The following is a 27,661-nucleotide window of genomic DNA, read 5'->3' on the forward strand; positions in this document are numbered from 1 at the left end:
ATGCACCGGCAAAAATTATGAACTTTGTTCACATATGGGCATAGGTGTGACTTATCAAGCGGAAAGCACGGTCATGTTTAGATAGTCTGCGTACGTGCTGTTACCAGCAGGCGTTCTTTTAGCAGGCACCGCTGAAATCGCCGGCAAACATGTCATCTGACGCAAAGACAAGGCGCGCGTTTGATTAAGAACTTCTTTTACCTCTTCACTGGCGCGAATGCATTCATTCATGTTTAAATTCAAAATGAGGGACCGAATTCCGCCTCTCAACTATCAGGCCCCGTTGATGATGCTATTTCTCCTGTGTGTTGCTCTGTCATCGCTAGTGAATAACAACGTAGTTGCGTTGTGTAACTCCTTTCCGCAGAATCGTGTTTTTACATACTAATGCGATGTTCTCTTGCTGCATAAATGACCGCAGTCGCTTTCGGCACACCTTACTTAACTTTAGGTAGTTCCGAAAAGCGCTGATTGATTGATTGATTGATTGATTGATTGATTGATTGATTGATTGATTGATTGATTGATTGATTGATTGATTGATTGATTGATTGATTGATTGATTGATTGATTGATTGATTGATTGATTGATAACAAAGACCATCGCGGTGTAACATACAATCCTAGGAACACGTGGCCGGCTGACAAGCCCTCCCCAACAAAATGACTTGTTGGAGAGGCCGCAGTGTTGGAGCACAGGAACTGGGCTTACATGACTCCTTGTTTTCCGTAAAGGGCACTAAAATCGAGGTATATGGTGCATTCGCATTAGGAACTCGTCGATATGTGACCGCGCTGTGGTCGGAGATCGATTCTTCGATCTCACTCTATGCAGAAAGACAATTTGGCCTGTATAGGAGTCACAGCAAGCATTAAAGCAAATGTGTGCATAAAAATTGACCCATATAAATATTAGCGCACTGAGTACGTTATGTATATAAGTACTACTTGTATTTGCTTGCGATTGTTGTCTAAATGTGTATGTCATACTCATCTCTGTGAAAGGAAAAAATTGTCATCCACCCGAATATAGCGTGAAGCTACAAAGGAATCATATACGAGTTTCCCAGAAATAAACTTCGCAGTTGAGAAAAAAATCGTCCCGGGCCAGAATTCGAACACGGGACGAACGCCTTTCCGGGGAGGTTCTACCATCTGAGCTAATAAGGCGGCCAGCAGATCTCTGAGCAGCCCCACGTGCAACACATGTACCATCGACGAGACGCTCGCACACATTATCTGTGTCTGCCCGCGATACAGTGCTGAGAGACAAGTGATGTGCAGAGTACTGGACCAGTTGGACAATCGCCCACTTTCAGAACTAAAAGCTTTAGGCTAATGCTCCCAAAGAACATCCGCGTTGAAGGCCTTACTCGCGCTATTAAGGTTCTTGCGGTCTACGGGGCTTCACGACAGACTCTAAGAATGCCGCCCCCTACCGCTATGTAGTGTACGCGCTTTGTTCGTGCTTGTCTCCCTTTCTTTCTATTTCCCCCTTCCACTCTGTTTCTCTTTTTATCTCCCTTAACCCTTCCCCCTGCGCAGGGTAGCCAACCGGAACTACCTCTGGTTAACCTCCCTGCCTTTCTCTGCATTATTTTCTCTCTCTATCTCTCTGAGTGAGGGTTAATTATTCGTCAACTCGAAACACGTGGACAGTGAATATGGCAAATCGGTCCTGCGGAATCCCGCAAGGTGGTGGAAGGTTCATGAAAGGCAATAATTGTTGGTTCAGAGTTCGAATCCTGGACCAGGACGAATTTTTCCTCAACTGCGAAGCTTCCTTTCCAAGAAACCCGTATAGGTCCCCCTTGTAGTTTTGTGCTACGCTGTAAAAATGTTTACATCCTTAAGGGTGTTTACTTCTCGCACTGGTAACACCCTTAGTTTTAGAGCCTTACAAAAATTTATAGAGGACGACAACAGAGCTCTAACTAGACGTGCGGGGACAACAGACATAGTTGAATATATGCAACCATTCTGACAGCCTTGCGCGCACAGAAATATCCGACAAAAGAGTTTCATGTCTCTCCTTCTGAAATTCTCTTGTCGGACCTGGCTGCCAGAATTATTATATAGTTTTCAAATACGTTTTGTGTCATCGCACGTCTAGTTAGAGCTTCGTTCTCGACCTCTACACACTCTTGTGAGGCCCTAACAGTAAGGACTTGTGACCAGAAAACACCCTGAAGGGTGTAAACATTTTTACAGTGTACATAGGGCTGGCTGAATCCCTCCCGGAAACAGTGAGTGTTTCAATATACGCCGACGACATCTGCATCTGGACATCAGCGGTCACTCGCCTGCAGGTTCGCGCAAGGCTACAGCAAGCAGCAACACAGGCATCTGACTATCTTCAGACACAAGGCCTTACCATCTCAACAGAAAAATGTGCGTTAGTCGCTTTTACGCGGAAAGCAATGTCTGGTTATCCAGTATACATCAATGGCCAGCCTATCAGCTACAAGAAAAATCATCGGTTTTTGGGTGTCATTGTTGACCGGGACCTCTCTTGGAGCCCTCAGGTTGCCCAGTTGAAGAAGAGGCTCACATCTATTGTTCACATCTTCAAGTTCATCGCCGGCAAAACATGGGGATCGTCAATAGGCTCCATGCTACAGTTATATCGAGCACTTTTTATCGGATTTCTACGTTATAGTTCTCCCGTGCTTGCTAAAATATGCAAGTCCAATCTTAGAGAACTTCAGAGCGTGCAAGCACAGGCACTACGTGTTTGCCTAGGCCTTCCGCGGAGCGCCTCAACAGCAGGAACCATTATAATGGCTCAAGACCATCCGATCACGACTTACATCAGCACCGACTCGCTCAGGGCGCATGTTCGTCATATTTCACGGATTCAATCAAGCTTTCTTGCCTCTCTGCCAGAACGACGACCACAGGCATCCTTCTCCAACGAGATCAGCAAGTATCGTGCCTCCCTACCATCGGGGTTTACACCATCAGCACGTTCAACCTCAGCTTTGTGGTGTTTAAAACAACCTCAAGTGCGTCTTACGGTTCCAGGAATAAGAAAGAAGACCGACCTATCTACCTTGGCCTTGAAGCAAGCAGCTCTGGATTGTTTGCACACTTCCTACTTTGACCGAGTCCACATATATACGGATGGCTCTTCCACCCAGACCAGCTCCACCGGGGCAGTGGTTATACCATCACGATCACTAAGCATCCGATACAAGATTTCTCACATGACAACATCGACCGGTTCGGAGCTTGTTGCCCTCCGAGGTGCCGTTGATTATATTAGCAACCAACCGGCTAATCGGTGGGCAATATTCTGTGATTCAAAGGCGGCCTTACAATGTCTTCTGTCATCTCTTCGTCGCGGGTCCTGTGAACAACTCGTATCGGAGATACGAGAACTTCACCATCACATGATTGCTAAAGGGCACGACGTCGTGTTTCAGTGGCTGCCTGGCCATTGCGGTATCTCCGGCAACGACCTCGCTGACGACGCTGCTAAGAAAGCACACGAAGGAGCAACCCTTGTTTCTATACCTTTATCGCGTACTGACGCAGCCCAACACTTAGGCAAGCTAGCGCAACGTATGACATTGGAGAAGTGGCACACGCCTGATTTCACTCAACATCGATTGCATTCCCTCGATCCATCTATGCAACTGCGGCTGTTACCAGGGCTTCCGCGTAATGAGGAAACAATGTTGTGCCGCTTACGCTTGGGCGTCGCATTCACGAATGCATATACGTTTTTGATTGGCATGGCTGATAGCGCCGAGTGCAATGCCTGCGGTGTCGAAGAAACTATCGACCATCTACTGTGCTACTGCCCATCATTTGAAAATGAAAGACAAGATCTCTGCACAACTCTCAACAAGTTAGATAGCAAACCGTTCACCTTGAACAAGATCTTGGGACCATGGCCTCGTATATCGCAGCTACAAAAGGCCACAAAAGCGCTGCTGCGATATTTGAAAGATACAGGATTGAGTGAACGTCTGTAATCCGGACTGAGTGACTGAACGATATCCCCGGTGGACTTTCTCTTCTTTCTTTAATCTTTCCGTCCCCATTTCCCTTTCCACAGTGTAGGGTAGCCAACCGGGCTCAGTCCTGGTTAACCTCCCTACCTTTCATTTATCATTTGCTCTCTCTCTCTCTCTCTACAGTGTACATACGGATGGATGACAATTTTTTTCCTTTCATGAACTTTCCTCCACCTTGCGAGATTCCACACAAAAGATTTGCCACACACACATTTTTGCGTCTTGCGTGAACGAGTAGCCATCACCATTGTGGAATGAGTAAATATTTTTCTTTTCTTTTCATCTAACTAAAATAAACTCTACATGCTCTGTCACAAGCAGGGTATTGTACTTGACTTGCTAATACATTTATTTCTACAAGCCGCAGCTCAGATACGTTCACGTCTACTTTGCCAGTCGCGATACAGAAAGACATGGCAAGAAAACACGCAGACCGATGGCAGGAAGATCTTATCAATAAGAAGCTTGGAGGTTGCTAGCCTTGCATAAGCCTACATTACTTGTTCTCTCAAGGACAAATGTCTCGTTGTATCAAAGAATAACGACGGCAATCTGCGACACTGCTGGTGTAAAAGCAACAGAACAAGAAAGATTCAGGGGCTGAATCCACAAAGCCCTTCTTTTGGTAAGTTATCTTTGCCATTGGTAAGCGAAATGCACTATTAAAATGTCCAGCATCAGAATTGGCTGGCACTTCCTCTTAAGAACAACGCTAGCGTGTCTTTTTACAGCGAAGCTGTTAGGGGCTTGTTCCCTCAGGACCGTGTCCGTGTGTATAGAAACAAAATCCCGAAGATATTGCAATGCCGGGCCAACCCGCGGCGGAGGTGAAGCAGGCGTTATGTTCTCCCCATACGTGGCCCGATCCCGAAGATAGTGCAATACCGGGCCAACCCGCGGTGGAAGTGAAGCAGGCGTTAAGCACTCTTCATACGTGCGCCGATCCCGAAGATAGTGCAATGCTGGGCCGACCCGCGCTGGAGGTGCAGTTCTCCATCAAAGGGCCCACATACAGAGCTTCGCTGGTCATCCTTCTTCATAGTGGAAGGGCACTGAGTATTTTGTGCGTGTGCGTGTGCGTGTGCGTGTGTGTGTGTGTGTGTGTGTGTGTGTGTGTGTGTGTGTGTGTGTGTGTGTGTGTGTGTGTGTGTGTGTGTGTGTGTGTGTGTGTGCGAATATTGGCTCAGAGTTCGGATTCACAATGTTTATTGTTCGTAAGGGCTTTTGCTATTGGCCAGCCGACTACATGGAGAATACGCCCGACTCCAGGACTGGCTGGAATTTGCTCTTACAAACAATTTCAGAGCAAGGGTTTTTGAGAATATGAGCCCTAAGGCTGAACTCACTAAGCTTTACGTTCATTAGAACCTTTGACATTGTCTGGCCGCCTTCGTTAATGATCTCTCTAGCATCGGAACTGACTGAAATTTTATCTTACGAACAATCCTAGCGTAAAAGATTTTTGTCAATACGGGACCCGATATTCTTTTGCAATCTACAGAGAGAACAAAGAAACAAGAAAGGGTACCCGGACCAACTGAAGCAGGTGCCCTTAATTGTAGTCACTCGATGCGCTCGAACACCGAACGGCCGACCCGTCGGCCAAGCGTGCCTCCTCCTTTCGCCGAGCAGTGCTCACTGGGTGAAGTGCGTTTTCCTGTAAGGGCGACGGTCTCGCCGAGCGAGCTCAGCGACGGAGCAGGGGAGGAAGGAGCAACTTCCGAATGCAAATGACGGTACGGCTCGTGTTTGCACAGCGCTGAACGACCCATCTTGCAGTCGGCAAGCCAGTCACTCAGTCAGGCATCCAACCAGCCCCGTTCGCAGCGCCCGACCGATTGCTCGAGTTTCCATTCGTCGCGTGGCTGAGTCAACTCGGCTCCAGTGCACGCTCTCCTTAGCACTACATGCTGCCCTCTCCTAGCGCTATTCTTGGATAAGCAAGCGAATCTATCCAACCCTAGCATACAGCGGCCGTCTTTCTTGAAGAAAATCGATGAAGAAGTTTACTGTATACTTGCTTTCGCAGTAAGGACCTCGGTTTTGGGCTTACAAAACTGTCACACAGATACACTACAGAGACGCACCCACAAGCGGCAGCTGTCATCAGCTGTGTAGTCTGTGGCCATGGTCGCATTCGATCGTGTCTTAAAGCGACTTCTAGTGGGCGCATCACAAATATCCGGCATCTGCTCTTAAGAACAGATCTAGTACAATAACGATATATTGTAAACACGGGCCCAGATTCAGCATAGACCCACGGCGGAGGTGCGGTTCGCCATTAACGGGGGCACACACACAGCTTTGCTGGTCATCATTTTTCACAAAGTGGAAGGTCACTGAGTTATTTTCTCCCACTTTGAACCTACTTTATTATTCACTGCGAACGTTTAAGTACCTGAGTTGAGAGATTATACCTCGAACGTTGATTGCTGCGTCACGAAGCGAAAAAAAAAAGAACAAGCATGCCAAGAAATTCACCAATATTTGAAACAAGTTTTTCTTCATTAGTTCCTCTTTAAGCCGGAACGTGGCGCTGACATCGAGTTATCAGGGTCCAACCTATAACTCCCCGTAGGCCAACTCCCGCTACGGGATAGCGGCTAATTATGCCCACTGATCCGGCGCCGGCGCTCACTATATCGTTGCAGAACCCAGCCACGCAACTAATAAAGGGCGCGCTCTCGCGATCCGCCACTATTAGCACCGTTGTGAGGCGGATTACAGCTTGGATTGAGGGTGATGCTCTTGCTTTTTTGTGCAGGGGTGCGCTGCCGCTTCGGCGCAGATTAATTACCGAATGTGTTTATCCCCCGTCCCTATTCCGCCACGCGTCATGGAGCCGAGTCACATCCAAGGCACCTCTTTACCTTTCTAATATATATTTTTTTTTGCCTTCTTTGTCGATGAGCGATGCGTTTTCATCCCAACTGTATACTGCTGACGCACAAGAACTTTGGACGAAAGGCCGCGACAGCGCGAGTTGATTTACTGCCGCGGCGTCAAACAAGTTGTCATGAAACTGTTCAATGATGCGATAAGGCTTCGTGTTTCGACTGCTATTCTCAGGCGCACACCATTCTCTTTCGGTGATTCAGAAGATGAAGATTGTCTGCGAAATGCCACCGGTCTAGCTTTTGTAACGAACTTGGAAACAATCAGAAGGGACCAGAAGTTTGTGAAAATGTCGGGCGATGGAATGAAAGCACGCTTAAAAATGATGTCACACTTGCATACAATCGCACATTGCCTTTGTGTTTCAGCAAGTTCTCACCCGCCGTGGTTGCTCAGTGGCTATGGTGTTGGGCTGCTGAGCACGAGGTCGTGGGATCTTATCCCGGCCTCGGCGACCACATTTCGATGGGGGCGAAATGCGAGAACACCCGTGTACTTAGTTTTAGGTGCACGTTAAGGAACCCCAGGTGGTCGAAATTTCCGGAGTCCTCTACTACGGCGTGCCTCATAATCATAAACGGGTTTAGGCACGTAAAACCCCGTTATTTAATTTTTAAGAAAGTTCTCCATAAGCTGTGAAGGCACGCAGATGCCTGTTAATATTGCGAGCCTCCGACACAGATGTTTAGCGCGAAAGCGGCAAGCTCTACCCTGCGTTTGCGACTTTTGCCGGAGGATATGTTAGTCCGACATACAGCTGTGCTTCTGAACACATGCTGCCGGATGTACAAGCAATCGATACTCGCGCAGCTTGGATGCTTGCTACTCAAAGAAGTCTGTGCTCTATAATGGCTCGGAATGACGGAAGCCGGATGACCGCCACGGTGAACACGTGACTGCAATGAACCAATGACAAACAGATCTCTGAAAGGTTTTCGAACTCGCAATGAAGTAATACCACAAGGCAAGAATGCAACTCGATCGGCTCAGAACGTGTGTACGTACCTGTAAATCTCTGGGAGATGCATTCGCCCATGTAATAGATTTAAACAATCCAATTACAGTGATTACGGTTATGATTACAACAATATTCTGACGTCCAGCCCTATATTGTCAGTACTGGTACAACTTGCGCATTCGTGTTGCAATGCCCTCCTCAATGTGACCTCTCGATTAGAGAGCTTCAATGGTTCGCATGGAGAACGCGCTCTAGCGCATGCGCACTTTAACCCGGTTATAACGAATAGGCTTGAGCGTTTAACATATCGGTCGATTCGATATACCCAAGCTCGTCCATAACTAACTTGAACTTTGGGGTTCTGATCGTTGTATTTAGATTTGTTGTCTCCAGTAGAGAAAAAAAAACAAGAAAACAAGGAAAGCATTTATTGAAATCAAAACTACGCGTAGTATATAGGCCGTAGTTTTTTTGTCTGTCTTCAACTGTTTCCCAGTGTCAGTAATAACGGCGTTATCGATGAAATAATAATAATAATAATAATAATAATAATAATAATAATAATAATAATAATAATAATAATAATAATTGCCCTGAACTCTGCATCCCCGCCATGCAAGCGGCTTTGCGGGGCTAGCAGCCGACACCTCCAGTTCGATATATCATCCAATGTGCAGTTTGCTATGAGGGAGTTATCTTACGCGAGTACCGGTCAGTAAGTTTCGTGTGTTCGAGATGGTCAATAATTCGCGTTATCCTGGCTTGTTATATGCCCGTTCAGCTAAATTATATTCGGATTCGTTATATTCAGGTACCACCAAAATGGCCGCACTACCGAGCGTTGCGTGCCCTCCTCAACGTAGTGCTTCGGCGCAAGTGTTACCAGCGGCGCTTTCCAGGCGCCGACAATGCGGTCAGCGACGCGTGAAATAGAGCCACGATACAACGAGGACCATATATGTTTTTTTTTTTTCTGCCAGCCTCGTCCCTTTTGAAGCTTAGCTGCCACGCGGCAGGGAGCCATAATCCTACGCTTTTTAATCCGGACTATATTAATTGCCTGTGTGCTAACGATGAGTTTCGTGAAGAGAAGAAAAGCAGGTACAAGTGATGCGTAACGCTTAGGAAGTAATTGCCTGCTTCGTTATCATCATATTAACGTTGTGCTTCGTTTACATTTTACCTCCAGCTAGGAGAATTCAAAAAAGATGATGTAGAATATGGGCGCAATCAGTCTTGTTTCTATTTCCCGGTTATTAATGAATGAATTCTCATTACAGTTTTTTTATGGCTCGTATCTTATTTTCTATAACTATACGAGCCTTAACACAACGCTCGAGTGCCTAATTCAGGTATATATTACGTTCATGATTGGGAAGAACCTGTGCCGTATAGCAGTACCTAAACATTTATCACGTCTACGCTGTTTCGGTAAAGAAGTCATTACCATCTTCATAAGCTCCACAGAATGGATATCTCCAAGGCTAATTTGCCTTTGGTGCGAAGATATTGGTTCCATCGTGAATTTATTTTGTGTTCGCTTCGGAGAATGTTGCAAAAGATCAATAACTAAATACATCTTAGTCTATGAGTTGCAAGCAAATATGTAAAGTGAAGAGGACTTCGGTAAAGAGCCGGCATTTAGTACAACACTGACTTGCAAGATAAGCAAGATGAGCTTTCGCAAAATAGGCTTATGAAGTCTCTTTTCTCTTTTACTCGAACTTCTCGTTTTTCTTGTTTTTTTTATTTCAGATAATGAAGTGTGCGTGCAACATAAGTCCTTGATCACTGGTTATTCGGCACTGTTCACTTCTTTTGTGCAAGAAGAGGATCATTGCTCAACTAACGTTCATAAGCTCAGCAATAACCGCTGTTGCGGCTGCTGCTATCTCGTCTTACCACCTTGTCGCTATCTTGGCTCGCTATGGAAAAGCCTTGTGTCTGCGTGTAAGCACGGCTTATCGTTGTACTAGCTAGGATCAGGTTATTTGTGGTCACTGTATTGCATAAAATTTTGATCGCCCAGGTGCAAAACTTGACCGTGCGCTGTAGAACTGCTTGTGAGACAATATTACCGTTTTCTGTCACAGCTACTCACCACGATAGAATGCAACAATTCTTGTTTCATATTATATTATTGTGCATATATCTTACTTTCAAAAAATTGCCAGGCGCTGGAATTTTCCTTAATATTCCAGCGCCCATCAGCACTATATATTACGATGCGTACCTTCCGGCAGTATAAGGCAACACACACACCCACATTTGGCTTTTGAGTGGCCACTGTTGCGATGACGCCATTGTAGCAGTATTAGTTTTCAGTTAAAGGGTTTCTAACGTTTCCCTTAATTAGCGCCGTAAACCTTCTTCTTTGATATAGACGACCGTCAAGTCATCTACAAGGTGTGGCTGGACAACCGGAAAGTATAGACATGAGATGGCGATCAATGAGTCATGCAGCAATGCCCGCATCTTCACCGGCGCACCTGATCGATACATGGCGGAAACGCCTCAATATCAACAGGCGATTCGGCAAAGAAAAGATTAGGAAGACTACCGGCGTCCAAAAGCGGGCGCCAAAGGTATACCTTGATGGCACCGCGCACCTTCGTATATGGAGTCCAGGCATAATCTAAACGATAAGAACGACACACACACACACGCACGCACACACGCACGCACGCACACACACACACACACACACACACACACACACACACACACACACACACACACACACACACACACACACACACACACACACACACACACACACACACACACACACACACGCACACACACGCACGCACACGCGCAACTGAGAGCCGAGAGGCAGCTCAGAGGGTTAGCGTCAAGCGAGCAGCCGCTAAAGCAGCATACCTCAAATAAGCGTAAGGAATATTGCAAGCATTCAACCTGTTTAGAACTTCACGCGCGACACAATATCTGACCCAGAGGCTCCATATATTTTCCCTCCGAGTCGCGCCGGCGTCCTTCGCACTTGCTTCGTGACCTTTTCACGTTTTCATCCGTGTCTATAGGGGGTGGAGAAAGGCATACATATATAAAATACAAAACAGGCGTGGCCAGAATGCGATAAGTTATCGTTAACGGCTCCGATTCTTCTGTAGACTCGCTTTCAAGGCGCCGGAATGACGTCTAAAGTCTAGGAGATTCAGATGCGCGCGCGCGCGCACACACATACACACACGCACGCACACGCACATACAAATCACGCACGTTTGGGGTGCTCAAAACACGCCAGAAAAACGAGACCTCTCGCTGGTATTGCCTTCCACTAGCGATAAGAGAGCAAATATTCTCGTAAAAGACAGGGAGAAGGAAGTAGATACTCGCTTTTCCAAAAAAAAAAGGAAAAGAAACAAAATGTCCACGTATGTTCCACAGGTAAGAACGCTGAAAAATAAAAAAAGAGGAAACGAAAACAAACAGAGAAATGATCCAGTTATCAAGCCGAGACCAGACTGTTGATATTTTTAGGCATCGCGGGTAGAACTTTTCGGAAAATGTTATATGTGATATCGCTTCGGGACTCCCAACTTCCGTTCCGCGGCTGACGTGACAGCCGGGAATGGCGCACCACTGCGCGAGATGACACGGCATCGCCGAACTCGGCTGATTAGGAGGAGGTAGGGCAGTGCAGGGTAGGAGAGGGGGGGGGGGGGGGCTCATCTTTTCTCTATATCAAGAAGAAAGAGCGGGTGAAGCGCTCACGCAAGTTCTCGTCCCTTAGCCCTCGCGTGCGACTTCGCTGCCTCAATACCGCGCGACTGATGACAAATGCACGTAGCACGTACATCTACTCTTCGTCGCGGCGTCTCCGCAGCCTGATCGACACAGCCGCACTGGCGTGTTGCGAGACTACATTAGGTGCCGTGTGACCCTCCGCCCCGACCGATATGTACACGCATACGTGACGCGACGCCGCGAAGCCGAGTGGAAGCCAGAACATGTCGACAAGGAACCGCCATTTGCCCTCCCCGATACGTAAACGCGACGCAGGCGACGAACTTGAGGCTACCACGTTTTTATTTTTTCTCTGCAATGTTGTTAGTTTGTTTGTTTCTTTGCTGTTGTTGTTGTTGTCGTTTCTTGCTCCACCTAGGAAAACCCGCTTGCACCTTGGCTAAAAGTAGGGTTGAAGCTGCGCGCAAATGATACCTCGAGAATTGTTTTCGTCCGGTTCTCAGAATATGGACAACGTAATGCCACGGTGGGGTCATTGTCCCTTCTTGGCCTGCGATTAAAATCGGTCTATTTTCCCCAGCACGTATTTACGCCTTGAATTCTTTACGACATGTGCAATGACACGCCAGCACTGAATTTCCTATATGACGGGCCTCACTATATATAGCATTGGTTCTGTTTTTCTTTTTTCTTTTTTTTTTCATCGTGTATGAGATACAGTTCGGTCCAAGGAAATGACAGCGGAGGAACTGCACTTTTCGGTCCGGAAATGGAAAGCATTGACGAAAAGCCAAAAAGCGTAATGGCAAGCCCCGGAAGCCAATAAACTAAAGAGCTAGCGCGGAAGTGGAATGCACACACGACATTCTGATCTCACTGTTGTTCATGCAAGCACGCGCACTCCGGCGCGTGCGCGCATACCATTTCCTGCCGGTATACGCACGATGCGGTATCTAGGCTTCATTGTCCTTGTAGCGTTTAACACGTCCGAGCCAATAACGTCACAAAAAGCGTGCTTCATCTCTTTTTTAAAGCGCTATTGCTCGAAATCAGCCGCTTGTTGTGCACAAAAAGCTTAACCACCTGAATAAAGTGCACACTGTCAAGAGCTATCCGTGGTCAGTGATGGGCGCTTGTCGCATAAGAGACGCATGTTCGAGATCACTGCGTACGGGAAAGGCCACCTCAGTTATGCATGTTACATGCAGATACGAAACTGCCAGCGTTTCCTGTTCTGTCTAATTTCAACAGTCAATTAGACCGTACCGGTACAATCAGGCAATAGGCAGATTATTGACACGTGTACTTCTTTATTGAGTGACCGCGTTTCATTGTCTAACAAATGTTATCAGCGCAGGACGCCCCTACCTGTATCGGAAATTTCTGGAATGTTATCGATGGTTTTATGCGCTGTATGTTGTCGCCAGAGCTTGTGTAATCTGATTGCCTGTATGCGCGACGCGAATGGTGTAGAATTTTCAGGAAGACACGCGGGCGCCAGCGATTACTCTGGAACGTTCGATGGCTCATGTATAAAAGCCGACGTGCTTGATAAGATTTTTGATGATCGCCGACTGTGTTCGCCTCTAGCGTTGTGCTTTAAGTGCAGCCTGTTTTTGAGGGCCACAGGTTCGCCCAATAAAACACTAGTTTCGCCATTCACAGTTTTGCGGCTTTCTTCACTGTGACTACCACGTGGCAATATAATCTGCCCATGAGACCCTATAGCTGCTGCAACGTACACAAGACATACGAATAATAAAAAAATTCGACGATTTGGTTGCAATGGAAGAAGGGAGAAAAAATATATTTAAAATCCAATGTGGTCCACCATTTTGTTATAAGATAGCCAACACGTCTTTGCTGTCGAATAAAAAAAAAAGGACATATATGCTACAGCTTACACAGTACGACTAAGAAATTTCAAGGCCCTGTATAATCTCACTGTTGGAATATTTGATTACGTATACACATAGCGCTACACGCGGTGATTCAATTTACTACATATAGCGTTTTATCTACCGCAATATATTCAAAGCACACCTGCCAACACCTCGGGCGCCCAGCGCTCCGGCCTAAACGCTTTTCAGCCCGAAGTGAAAGCGTCAATCTCTGCAGTCTCAGCGCGTACATCCGGCAAAACGCAGATGACGCTTATTCATAACGATGAGTAAACTTAACGTTATTTGCTTGCCGCACTCGCGAAAAGCGATATTCAGACTCGGAAGCACACAGTAAACTTCTCCACTCGACGAGATCAACTTTTAACGCCATGGAGGGTCGACGACCTCGAGCCTGGCACGTGCGATTGAGATTGCGCAGGAAAGCGTCGTCGCACATACGGTGTCCCGTATATTGCAGCAAGCTTGGGCGCACGAAAACGCAGTGGCAAGCGCAGCAGCTTTGCAACGAACGAAGGACGCGCTTCTTCTTGCAGCCGCCGCGTTTGTCGTCGTTCTGCCATGCACGGGCTTCTCTCTCTGCCTGACGCGCGGGTGGGCGCCGACGAAAATGGATATTGGCAGCGAAGCACCCCGCGCCTCGTGGCAGCCCGAAATTCTCAAGTATACACACGCGTCTTTGAATTCACTGTTCCAGACTTTGAAACTTAAAATTATGGGGTTTTACGTGCCAGAACCACTTTCTGATTATGAGGCACGCCGTAGTGGAGGACTCCGGAAATTTCGACCACCTGGGGTTCTTTACCGTGCACCTAAATCTAAGCACACGGGTGTTTTCGCATGTCGCCCCCATCGAAATGCGGCCGCCGTGGCCGGGATTCGATCCCGCGACTTCGTGCTCAGCAGCCCAACACCACAGCCACTGAGCAACCACGGCGGGTTAGACTTCGAAACTCGAACGCCCGTCGTAATCTCTTAAGTAACTGCGTACAGAGGGAGAGAACCGAGCTCAACGGAAAGATAGGCGGGCAGCCAGTTCGCCCTAAAGTATATTTCTCTGACGAGCTACCTTCCGAAAGGAGAAAAGGGAAGAGAAAAAGGAGCAGGACGTGTAATGATGACGACAGCGGGAAGAGGAAGAGTCAACTATTGCCCGGGCGGCCAGAAAACAGGATTTGAAGTCACGCAGAAGGTCCAATATTATGCCTTCTGACAGCGATTGGCTGTTTAGAAGGGCAATGTCGTCAGTCAACCTCTGTCGATCCTCCATGTGCTTAGGGCGGTCACATAGCTCACGCTTTCTAGGTTAGATTTTAATTATGGGGTTTTACGTGCCAAAACCACTTTCTGATTATGCAAGGTTCATGCATGGAGAAATACGGAGAGAATGAACGAGTCAATGTATGAAAGAGCGAGTGAGTGAGAAAGTGAGTAAGAGTGACCGAGTTATTGCGCGAGAGAAGGGCGTAGCATCGCAACGCATCGTCATTCTTGTGTAATGGGCCATGCAGTGCAACACCATTAAGAAAGCTTTTTTAAGCTCAAGAAATCGCATGAGCGGCACACCGCGTGCATGATGGTTCGTTTCCAGTATATATATATATATATATATATATATATATATAGTCTACGTGTGAGCATTCGGCACGCCAATTAACCGCAACGATACCTTCGCGAGCGCATGCTACACCAATGTACCTTTTTGGAGACGACACATATCGAGGCGCGCGTTAATGGCACACAGTGAAGCCGACAGCATTAAATAAACGCTGGAGAGAGAGAGAGAGAGAGAGATTACATAAACAGACAGACAGACGGACAACTCACAATATCTATTTCACGTATTTACTTGAAATTCCGAAGCGTTATACCGCTACGTTACCGGCCGTTCGGTTTCCGTAAGCATTGCACAACAGTGCCCAATAATAGATAAGAACTACCTCACGTTCGAGAGTGTGAAAACACAAATACACGCCTTACTTTTCGTTGTTCTCGTTTCTTCCTAGCTTCAAGCAGCACTATCTACACTTACACGCCACACACACACACACAAAAAAAAAAAATCAGGGTCAGTCGCCTTAAATCTGGTCGTCTGGTTCAAGAAAATTTTAGCGGGTCGGAATGAGACAGCGTCGGAGCGAGTCATGCAAGCCCGACTGCAAAGAGTGTAGGATGTCTCGCTCGAAATTCTCCACGGAATGCTTGTGAACGCAGTCAGACTGAGCCCTGCTTCTGAACCGACTACCTCGCGTTCTTAAGGTCTTTGCATATCGAGGGAGAGCTCGACAGTGCTCACAATTTTCGCAGTCTCTTTGTGATGAGCACGGCTCCTTAGAATTAAGTAAGACATGCTTCCCAAGTAGGACAAAGCCCGTAAGATGCTTTTTGCGGGCTAGACGAAGGAAGAGTTCAGGGCGCACGATATTTGGTTCTAAAGTACGAGTGTCCTTCGTTCCGCTTTCCTTTCAGCCCACTTCTGAATAAATCGAGGCCGAGCGGTGTCTGCAGAAAGTTAAAGCGGCCAAAACTAGGAGGATTACTTTTCCACCCCTCGTAACCCTCTATGTATCCCATTTTCTTTGGTCGCGGTCTTGCACCGGGTAAGGAACAGCGTTAAAGTATGCGTCAGCGCTTTATTGCGAAGCAGTCCCGGGACCGTTTCTTTACTACCGCTCGTTAAGCAAAGACCGAGATCACGCGGTGGTACGACCATTAAAGCGTGAGGCTACAACTTCGGGTACCCGCCGTTGTTTGTAAACTGAAAAGTAAGTGTCTGGAGTATCCGGCAAATAAGAACCCTACATTTACTGTACTACTCGGCAATTCAACAAGAACATAAAATCGACGCACCTCAGCAACAACAAAGCTCAGTCTGTGGTTTGGTATACGTACGATTTGTTCTTCTTTCTTTCTTTTTTTTTTGTACCTAACTGAGCGAACAAACCGATAAGCGCAAACACCTTCCTTTGCCTTTCCAACTGAATTGGTGCCATGGCTAACAAGCCGCAAACATTATAACTGCCTGCTGTAGAAACGTTACGGATGGTAGTGCCGCTTGATTATGAGCTAAAACAAACAAACAAGCAAAAACTAAGTGCGGCCTCACTTGGCGCGCCAGTGCGTCGCGAAGCTGGTACGGTTACTATTGCTGTTGCTTGTTGGTGTAGCCTTCCAAACACTGGCGTGTTTATTAAATTAGCTTGACGACGCATATTCCACACACGAGCATGCAAAGATTGAGCATGCAAATTTACCCGTCCTGCGCGTTTACGCTGTCAATCCTCATCTTCGAATTCATTCCTACATAAAAAAAAACGCAGCTAAACGACAGTCCAAGAGAATTTGAAATGTTCTGAGAACGCCAAGGTAATGTTCCTTCGAAGCCTCCAGCCCACAACACATGGTTGCCAATATATTGTTTACGTGACATATATACGAGGGCGAATCAGAAAGTCTTTGCCACTGTTTTTTTTAAGCCAAATTACGGCTGTAAATGCGAAGTCAACATAGCCATTCCCAGCGGTAGACCTTTCTTGGACCGGCCTTATCTGCCGATAGCTCCACGGCACGGCGCTGATGTCATTTGTTGAAGATGGCGGTTGTACTTAACACGTCCACGGCGTACGAGCAACGAAGTGTGATTCGTTTTCTATGGAGGAAGAGACGAACCCCCATCAAAATCAACAGGGAAATGCAGCCCACGTATGGGGAAGGGTGTCTCGCTTTAAGAAGTGCAGGTGGTGGTGGTGTTGTGAGTTCGCAAAAGGCCGTGAAGGCTTGTATGACAATGAGCGTTCGGGGAGGCCGTGTGCGTCACTGACAGACAACACTTCCTGCGTGGATGCACATTCACTGGGACCCAATTCACTGGGAGGGTCTGGACCACCCACCATAGAGTCCGGACCCCACACCATACAGCCCCTATGTGAGTTCCACGTTTTCGGTCCGCTGAAGAAGTTCCTGGCAGGACAGAGATTCACGTGCAACGATGAAGCCAAGACAGCCAGGTCCGACGGTGGTTCCACAGTCAGCTGGACGGATTCTACCACAAGGAAATCTCAAATTTAGTGTTGCGTTGAATTGCTGAACCGGTATAGGGAATACGTGGAAAAATAGTGTAAGGTACGTAGAATAGTACGTATATTTGTAATTACCTGTATGTACCTTAATTTTACTAATAAGAAATATGGGTAAAGACTTTCTGATTTGTTCTCGTACTTGCTGCCTCACGTGTCAGGTAGATGACCGGTGGACCATAAGCGTTACACAATGGGTACCAAGGAAAGGGAAGCGCTGTAGAGAACGGCAGAAAATTAGGTGGGGTGATGAAATTAGGAAATCTGCAGGCGCAAGTTGTAATCAGCTAGCGCAAGAGAAGGATAATTGGAGATCGTTGGGAAAGGCCTTCGTCCTACCAGTGGACACAAAAATATGATGATAATGATGATGATGATGATGACGACATTTGCTGCTAGTGCGATTGGCTTCGCGAAATGCGTATGTGTAGCACAAGAAACTGCGTACCATGCAGTAGTAGCATAAATGCAGTTAAGACCTGTCTGTCATTTTAATGATAAGTATTGTCGCCATATTTTGGGCATTCAGCTATGCGAAGAAACCAATCCATCGGTTTTGAAAAGATTCCATAGAGATAAAAACGATTGCAGGCATAGAATAGAGTAGAATGACGCAAGGCAGGGACAATTTTGAGACCGCTAGGAGAGGCCTTCGTCCTGCAGTGAAGTTAAAAGGGGAAAAATGCTGGGTGATGGCGATCATGACGAAGACTTCATAAGCAACAATCTAGCTGCAACAGATGCCGCTCCTTGACAGTTAGTGATCAACTTTGACCACCAGCTTTTAGGAGCACTGATGTGTTAAAGTGATCGTGACTGTATCGAACACCGAAATCTTTGTCAGGTGCCTTGATCGTTTTTAGGTTGACAGGTTCTTTTCACGCACTCTCTCGTTTTCTCTTTATCTTTTATACCCTTTCTTTTCTTCCCCCAGTGCAGAGGGACCAGACGAAAAGTTGCTCCGGCTAACCTCTCTTCCTGTCGCCTCTTATTTTCCCTATCTCTTTCTTGATCCCTGGTATTCCTCTATGTGAGCCATTCAAGAGCATTTCTGTGTTCCCACTTCATCGAAATGCGGCCACTGCCACTGCTGTGAACTGAACCCGCAACCTTGTGATTACCAGCGGAACGCCATTGTCACTGAGCCGCTGCGACGGGTTCAGAGCAGGATAAAAAAGAGAACGTAGTACGTACAGACTTTTCCGGTTTATCAAAGACATGCTGGAAACTGCCTCACAGGGTGCTGCTACCTTCAATTACGTCAATGACGCTTTGGTGAAAGCGTCGCGGCCCAAAGCGTTACACTAAGAAGAAATACGAGCAAACCGTAAAAGTCACAGGTCGGGTGTTTCTACTGCGCAACAAACCAATAGCAATACCTTTAACCAATATTGCATGTTGTTTAATCCACTCAGGGCTCGCCAAACCACGCACTTCGCCCCCACCTGGTGCGTATAAGTAATGTATCCGCCCTCGACTTCTACGTATGCCGCTACAAGGCTGCGCCCTACGCCTCTAAAAAAAATGAAATAAAACAAAACTGCGGGAATCGCATCCGCTTTCTGTGAATTATCGCCCTCCACATACTTCCGGCTCCAGCCCACGCTTTGGTCTCATCACACGACGCGCATGCATGCTGTCGTCGTTCGGTCGGCAGTGTAGGGCGTAAACGCGCCCTAGTTCCTTCAGTGACTCCCTTTATTAACGTCAAATGTGACCACTCTGCAAATGCGTCGCCTCCACTTTGTTTCATGTCCTTTCCTTTCCGTACGATGGGCCTGTCGCCCGTCTTGTTCATCCCTGCCAGCGCGGGATCGATATCGGCATAAGCATGCTCGCCGTTCGGGACGCACATGCATCAAAAACGGCTCACGTGGAGCCGAAAGCTTTACGGATTATTGGCCGAAACAGCCGCGGCCGCCGCTTACAGCGACGGCGAATATGGCCCCGTCGCCACGAAAAGCGAGCACACGCAGAGAACGTTGCCGACGGAGACACACACACAAAAAAAAAGGCCGTACAGTGGAGGCGAGCCCGTTGAGCCGTCTTTTTTCGATGCATCTATTTCTTTCCCATTACTACAGGCCGATGTCGCCGCTTCTGCAGGCAAACTAAATCCCATTTTGGGTGGGCCTCCGCCCTTCAAGGTGTATTTGTAGGCTCGTCCCTGCCTTGTCGAGCTCCAATATTTTGCGGAAAACATTAAAGTATCTTCGGCATTCTCCATGAATTTGTTTCCCTGCTTTATTTCTCTTTTTTCTCTCTCTCTCTCTGTACCTCAAGAACTGACGAAAAAAAAAAGTAAAGGAAGGATTTTAAGCCAGGCCCCGCCTAAACGCGCGTTATAACCCTCGTGTCATATTCGTCGTCCCCCACCCACATACTCGTTCTTTCTTTCTTTCTTTCTTTCTTTCTTTCTTTCTTTCTTTCTTTCTTTCTTTCTTTCTTTCTTTCTTTCTTTCTTTCTTTCTTTCTTTCTTTCTTTCTTTATGTTCCGCGTCGAAGCATGTGGAAAATGGAATCGACTGGGCTTGAGGAAAGCCAGGCATACTAAGAGAGCTGCGGCGTCAGCGCTCTTACTTCCCTTGAATTTTTTTTTTTTTATTACACGCCAAGCATTATGGGTGAACACTGCCAACTAAAAGCGGTTCGTCCTATTTCCTGTGAGCGCACGTCCTGCGTCCTACGTGTGTTGTCCTGGGAATAATAGTATTATTCGGTAACAGAGCGAGAGAGAGAGAAGAAGAAGAAAGGCAGGAAGTTTAACCAAAGTCTCGTCTGGTTGCATGCCCTACACGTGGGGACGGAGAAAGGGTAAAAATAATAGTAGCAAATAGTAACATTATTATTAGACACAGCTTTCTCTGTTGCGTTCCTGTAACACTGTACGTTAAATGTAAAACTGAATACGTGCAGCCGTTGGGTTGTCGCAAAAAGTTTTGTTAATTTGCGTTAAACCCACGAGAGTTATTTCTCTACCCTGCACTTCGGATACGATGGCTCTAGAATGCGAAGCAATCTTTTTGTGCTCTCGGTAAACGCGACATCATATGGTGTTATACACAAAGAAGCACAGTGAGGCTTCATGAATGCGACAGTGACTCGCCCGCACAGCCCTGAAATAACTTTCTGGTCCTGTAAAGGCTATTCCAGAAGCCTTTGCTCACTGATCGGGTAACACTTGCAGTGCCTTATGTAGGCGAACTTGTTTCGCATACAGCGCCAAACAAGAGCTCGGAAATGTTCCTTTGATGAAAAGAAAGAAAATAAAACGAGGGAGAAATATTTCGAAAGAAAGAGAGAAACACAAGAGTGGAAGTTCTGTGATGAAGCAATTCACGGGGAGTAAATAATTATCGCAGAGCATATAGGTCAACGCGAGACGTGATAGGGGCGTTTGTTGTTTGATAATTAGTAAATTGGGAACTATTTATTTATTTATTTATTTAAAGTTATACTGCAGTTAGCCTTTTTAACTAATGCATCGATGGTAACTTGTTAGATCGTGCTAACCAGCTTAAATATTTAGGTGTTACAGTAACGCATAATCTGACATGGCATAGGCACATAGAAAATGTGTGGTCGAAGGCGAACAAGAGGCTAGGTTTCTTTAGGCAAAAACTAGATCAAGCTTCGCGAGATGTAAAGCTGATAGCTTATAGAACCTTTGGTAGACTTTTACTTGAATCCTCAGTCATCTGGAGCCCTCATCAGAAAGAAATGACTACAAGGTTAGAAAAAGTTCAACGTCGTGCCGCGCGCTTCATATGCTCAAAGTACTGCCGTTTAGATTCCGTCGCACTGATGTTGCAGTCTTGTGAGCTGGAAACAATAGAAGTACGAAGGCAAAAAAAAAATCGTCTGAAAGTGTTTTTTAGAATGCTACACGGACATTTACAAATCAACAAAAATGAGTATGTGCAGCTTCCAGGAAAACGAAGCAGTCGTGTTATCAATATGTTTTACGCCCATACTTTGGTCACAGTGATGTGTTCCGCTTTTCTTTTTTCCCCGCCGCGATTGAACTTTCGAACGTGATAACAAGCTTTGGGGCAAATGCCAGTGATGCTTGTGAATTTGAAAAATTGTTAAACATGTATTTTTGTGATTCCGCTGCCGCTTGCTGTCCCTGCATATGTGGTCTGCCTGTATTTAAACCCTCCCTATAAGAACCCTCAGCAGAGGGTTGACGGTACGAAGAAATAAAATTCGCCGATGAGGGAGGGGTACAGAAACACAATTTAGAAACTTCATAAGAGGTTCACACGAACAGAAGTTATAGCAAGCATGATACAAAGCCTAATGTGCAACCAAGCATCAGAAATAGTCGTGTTAAACCACTGTCCGCGCCGAAATTTCCCCTTGGTTAGCTTATCGCATGCAGTGACAGTTAGCGAAGAGAAATGATATTTAAAAAGCTTTTTTTCTGATACCAGAAGTGTTATGTTATAACTAAGCAATACAAGAACATTACGCTGATTACCACATACTGTTAGCGCGATAGTTTTTAGCCTGTCTTTGCAAGTAGCAGAAAATATAGTACAAACGCGTAACATTTATTACGTAGTTTCTCCTGCATACATAAAGGTTACAATGGCCGAAGTACATACATTACATACGTTTACTGTTCTCCGCAATGCGACAGGCCTTGTGACAGGCCTCTAATGAACGCTGTAATTTGTACTGTTGAGGATCAGACAGACCCTGCTTTGAAGGGCGATTGTGCGAAAAAAAAAAGTAATAAACATGCCATGGTTCTGTAAAAGCAAAGGAAAATTTAAAAAAATGAGGACATGCCAACCGTGATGATTGCGTACGCGCAAGCTACCGACGCGTGCAACGGGGCTCGACAACAGCCTGTAAGTGCTGTTTCGAGCATTTATCGCTCAAGTTACACTTCTGCGCCCAACTCGCGGACGACAGCCAAATGGTCTTTACGTGTAATGGTTGTTATCGCCACGGCAAGGTAAATGGCCTACGCAGCTCATTTTACTACATGTAAATGCTTTTTACCCTAATGCTGGAACTAAGTGCCGCCCATCAAAAGACAGCCATGAAAATGCCTGGCCTGCGCGTGCAAGTTCTCGCTTTAGGTCATCGTTGTTATCTTCCTCCTCCATCGACATTTCAATCGGCGTGTTGCTTTTGTGTTAAGTTCTCATCGTAATAAGCCCCCCCCCCCTTTATCGCTAGCCTATCGGCTTTCTCTGATAATGTGTATTATTTGTTAGTTGATATGATGCAATATGATACAGGGCGTTACGAGCGCAACGTATCACGAGGACCTTTCACATGTGAGCGAGCGAGCGAGCTGGTAAGCACGGTTGATCAGTGAGCTAGCTAATCACTCGATATATAAGTCAATCAATAGAGCAGCTCACAATGACAATGCCGACATAGACTACTGTCAAAATTGACGCAATTCGAGCAGTTTGGTGTTGGACTTAGTGGACTTGTTATCAGTAAGCACAGCGCTATTTCCTAACCGCGATACACGAGAACACCATAGATGTAGCGCTTCGGTTCGTGCCCAAAGCACACACTTGGCGAGTCAAAGAAAAGGTTGAAGATGACAGTTTCGAATTTCATTGCGGTGTTTCTCGCACTGTTTTCTTCCGCACAATTCGATAAGGCGAAGAAAAAAAAACCACACTGCCTTAGCGCTATTTTCTTCTCGCGTCTTCAGAGTCGCGCCCGCGCCTGTCTGCCTGCCCGTCTCCGCGCCAAAGTTATCGCGGTCTTCCATCGCCATCTGGCGAGGAACCGCCCCATTCCGGAGTGCGGCGGCCTTTTTGAAAGGCGCCACTTTTTGAAGCCATCGGAAGACGCGGTACGGCTGCCGGCTTCTTTTCTTTTTTTTTTTCTTCTTCTCTCTTCGTAATCGCGCCCTCGTTGGTGTGACGGAAGGCAGCAGCCGTGAGCAAAGGTCGCAGTGATGAAGAAAGGCTCAAAGAAAACAATGAGAGAGGACGTTTCTTATCTCCAAAGGCCAGAGAAAATACGAGAAAGCCAGGGGGCGCCTCCTCTCCGCTGAAAAAGAAAATAAACGCTAACGCGGCACGCGAAACGGCGAAGAGGGACGGAGGTGTACTGTAGTATATACGGGCACGGGCGAAGCGAAATGGAAAGGTAAGGAAGGCTGTAGGTAAAATTCTGCCCCTCCTCACTTCCCCGTTCCCCTCAACGATTCCCGAACGCCCCTCCATCGCGCCCGCTAGGCGTTCTTGGTCTGGCGCGCCAAGCGAGCCGCAAAAACAGATCGGCATCTCGCCCACCGCACGGAAAAGACGTCAATTTTCACGTCATCGCATCGTCGACGCGCTCATCTCTTCCCTCTGCGGCGCCCGGACGAGCGGTTCAAAAAGTCGGGTCCCATTGTGTGCGCGATGGGCGTGCGACTCACTCTCGCTTATCGCGCCTTGCCCCGCTGCGCCTACAACGCACGCAGCCACCGCCACTGCCGCCTATAACGGGGAGTGTATACGCCGCCGCTTGGTCGGTTGGTGTGAAGGGCTCATTTCTCGCCGGAGGCGTGAAACGACCCGACCGACGATGCATTGTCTGTGTTGTTGTACACCCTTTCCCCCTGCCACCTAGCCACCAAGAGGAAAGGATGAGAGAGAGAGAGAGAGATGACGCGCACTTTTTTTTTTTCTTTCTAGTGCGGTCTAAGAAGGCGCTGGAATGTTTAAGCAGGCGCGCGACGTTCACTTGCGCTCGATGGATGCGGCTTTTGCGATGCTGCTGCTGACTCTGCCCGGCCTTTAGCTGCCATGCTGCGGTGTTGGGTGGTGCCGTATGGAATGACCCGAGCCCTCTCCTTTCCATCTCGAGGCTGCCACTCAAGCTGCTTGCTTTTGATCGCCGCACAGACAGCGAAAGGATCGCCGCGTTCACGCGTTCCGTAACGTCTTGGATAGTCGCAGAAGAGCCGCACAATTCCGCAGTCGACGCGGCTGGTGTACGTTTCATTACCAACGACATCTTACTTTTTCATGTATGTTTGCCTGCGTGTGTGCGGGAACGTGTACCTTGCAGGGACGAAGGAATATGCTCTAACGGCGCGACTATCATACGTGGATGCGTAAGAAGTCCGCTAGAACAAACGCACGCAACGGGAAATGAAAATGTGCGCGCGGACGAATGCTCTGGAAAGCGCTGTGCCTCCGAAACAGTTTTGTCTTTGCAATCGAAAGAACACTCGCACTTTTACACAACTCGTCCTCTTACAGACCCACACGTTACGTAGCTTGCAAAGCCGTTCTTGAGGTTCAGAGTTGCCTTTCACTTGTTAATCTTGATTATATGAACCGTGTTTCACACTTGCTACGTCACCACTAAACCTGTACATACGAAATGCCGCGTTTCCTACGCTGCTCGAGTACAAGACTTTAGACGAGAGAGCGAGAAGAAAGGCGGGGAGGCTAACCAGACTCATGTCCGGTTTACTACTTCATACGATAATGAGTATCACTTTCTTTGAAATTCAGTTAGTAATCACGCAGGTTCAAGTAGCCATCTCCTTGTTGTCATCGACCTGACAACCCAGTTCACGTTTACATTAATATTTTGGGGAGGAGTTGCTTGCATACGTTTGTTTTTGCCTTTCTGGGTGAATTCTTTTTCGAGTGCAATGCTTTCCATGCGAATGGGTGCTTGACGTTCTAGCTTTGTCTTGCTATCCGGACAGAAGAGCGTCAATAACTCCTTCTGTGTGCTTCACGTCGTTCACCTGTGTTCGTGCTGTAAAGCTGCCGCCTTAACAATGCTTACAGCTTCTGCGTCTAACAGAGTGGCTTGCATGTCTTTCTGTGCATATCCTTCCCCCTTCCCCATAGGCCGACCGGTCAGGGCCGTTGGAAGCCATAGTGCCCGCTCCATGAACAGAGACCCGCATGGTAAGCACGCTGGTCACATGCTCCCTGCTTGATTTTTGTTTAATAATAACATGTTAAACCCAGTCTCCTGTATACCGCTCATTTCGCCAAAATCTATTACGATTGCTCAATTTCTGGATGATCAACAGTGCGGCCCCAACAATAAAAGCCGCCTCAGCACTGAGTCGCTGTTTCGACAAGGAGACTTCGAAACAATGTCGTCAAGTCTCCATGTTCATATACGTATCGTTGTGTTGCTTCAATCCACGGGTGTGCTTCAAACGAGAACACGATACTGTTCTCTTGCCACTTTAAAAATTATTAATACGTAGTAGCTTCGTATTACTAGCACAACAACTTCCATATATTGGCGTCTCTTTCTAACACTGAAAACACGTTAATATGCATTCTAATTTATTCTAATATAAAAATAACATAAGCGATATATATGTAACTTTGAAGCCTTGCGCCACAGTTACCTATTTCAAACAGCCCTGTAAATATTGCTAGGACCAGTATTTAACCAGTATTTAAGCTGTATTTAAGCAATATTTGAGCCAGTAAAGCTATATAACCTTAAAAAGGGGAAATTTGTACGTTTATATGTGTCACTGTCGCAAAGCAATTGCGGCTGCTTAGTAGACCTTCGCCCTTGTTCGATTCAATTCGATCGGGATTGGGTATTGGCATCGAGTGCTACATAAACGCAGGCTGGCTGGGTGTATGGGCATACCGTTTATTGGCAACATTTTTGCTCCATCGTGGCTTCGACATATGGACACGATCCGCTCTGCAACAAGCGGTACAACACCAGGCCACCCAGTAAGTAGCTCTGCTTGAGGAGTCGCCGCCTGACTCAACATCCCCTAATGTGGGCGCGTTAATGGAGCTTACCCCCACATGGGCTCACCATGGGCTCATGGCATTTGGGCTCACCGTATAACACAAGTTGACTATAACCATTACATCAAGAGCCGAAGCCATCGGCGTCGCTACCTGACCCCCTTTCCTGCCGCCTCTCGCCATCGTCCTAAGACCCAGCAGCCCCGACAAGGGTCGGGGTTTTAAAAATGTTTTGTCCCTCTTTCTCTCTCTCTGCTTGATTGCACGGCGCGAGAATTGTTGAGCTTTCGTTTGGTCAAGCTCCCTTATCAAAACACCAACTGCAGACAATGAGCTTTCTCACCATACAAGCACGACTCGCAATACCAGAGCTGTAAACACATGCGCAGCGTTTTGTCTGGCTTTAAAGTTAAGTTCTGGGGTTTCACGTGCCAGCACCAGGATCTGGTTATGAGGCACGCAGCAGTGGGGGACTCCGGGTTAATTTTGACCACCAGGGGTTCTTTAACGTGCCCCCCAATGCACGGGACACGGACGTTGTTGCACTTCGCCCCCACTCGAAATGCGGTCACCACGGCCGGGATTTGAACCTGCGGTGAAGATTTCATCCTGCGGCGGGGATTTGATTCCGCGACCTCGTGCTTGGAAGCGCAACATTATAGCCGCTAAGCCGCCGCGGCGCGTTTTGTCTGCATTTGTCTTACCTTCAGGAGCAAGCGTGTCAAACGATTGGTGACGACACTGAAGAGAATACTTCTATGCACCCTTCGTCCTTCACCATCGTCCACCAGAATTTTTAATATCACATTCGTAAGTATGTATTTTGTTGAACAGGCAAGCGTTTAGAAAAGGTTGACTGACCAAACGACTGTGTAGCAGGTCGGCTTCAGAATTGAGGAACCTTTAGTTTCCTTAATCAGCTCGCTGTTCCTTGTGCACAGTCATGTGAAGGCCGCCTTGCATAACCGCACAGTCTGGCAGCGAAGTGCGAAGAAGTTTTTAAGACGTTAGGAGAACTTCTAACTTAGCGTAACGCACTTCGAAAGTTTGGTCGAGAGAGATCGAGAGAAGTCGCAGCCCAAGAAGGCGGCGAAATTGATTTGCCGAGCCACGCAGCCACATTGATAGAATCGTGGGTTCGACGAACGCACGAGCAGCGCGGCCGCGCGCGCACGCACTCATCGGTGTTTCAGCCACACGGGAAAGTCGGCACTAAAAGCGCGGGCGTCTTCGTGTTGCCAAGAAAAATGAATTAGAGGCGGAAAAGGCAGCTGGGGAAGAAAAATGGTGAGGGACACCGAAAAAAAAAAGGAAAGAAGGGAAACCTCGGAACGAAGGGAGGAAGACGGAAAACAAGGAGTCAGAGAGAGAGAGAGAA

General features: G+C 47.1%; 1 protein-coding gene across 2 annotated transcripts in view; it reads left to right on the forward strand.

Moving 5' to 3' along the window:
* Nucleotides 1–27,661, forward strand: part of LOC135904588 (uncharacterized) — a 348,163-nt gene that overhangs the window by 311,800 nt on the left and 8,702 nt on the right. The window contains exon 4 of one of the 2 annotated variants that reach the window (XM_065435447.2): nt 25,402–25,461. The exons of the other annotated variant lie outside the window; for it this stretch is intronic. Within the exon in view, the coding sequence (XP_065291519.1) occupies nt 25,402–25,461 (60 nt within the window). The remainder of the gene's footprint in view (nt 1–25,401; nt 25,462–27,661) is intronic. 2 annotated transcript variants of the gene reach the window in all.

This window comes from Dermacentor albipictus, chromosome 4 (genome assembly GCF_038994185.2).
Source record: "Dermacentor albipictus isolate Rhodes 1998 colony chromosome 4, USDA_Dalb.pri_finalv2, whole genome shotgun sequence".
Classification (NCBI taxonomy): domain Eukaryota; kingdom Metazoa; phylum Arthropoda; class Arachnida; order Ixodida; family Ixodidae; genus Dermacentor; species Dermacentor albipictus.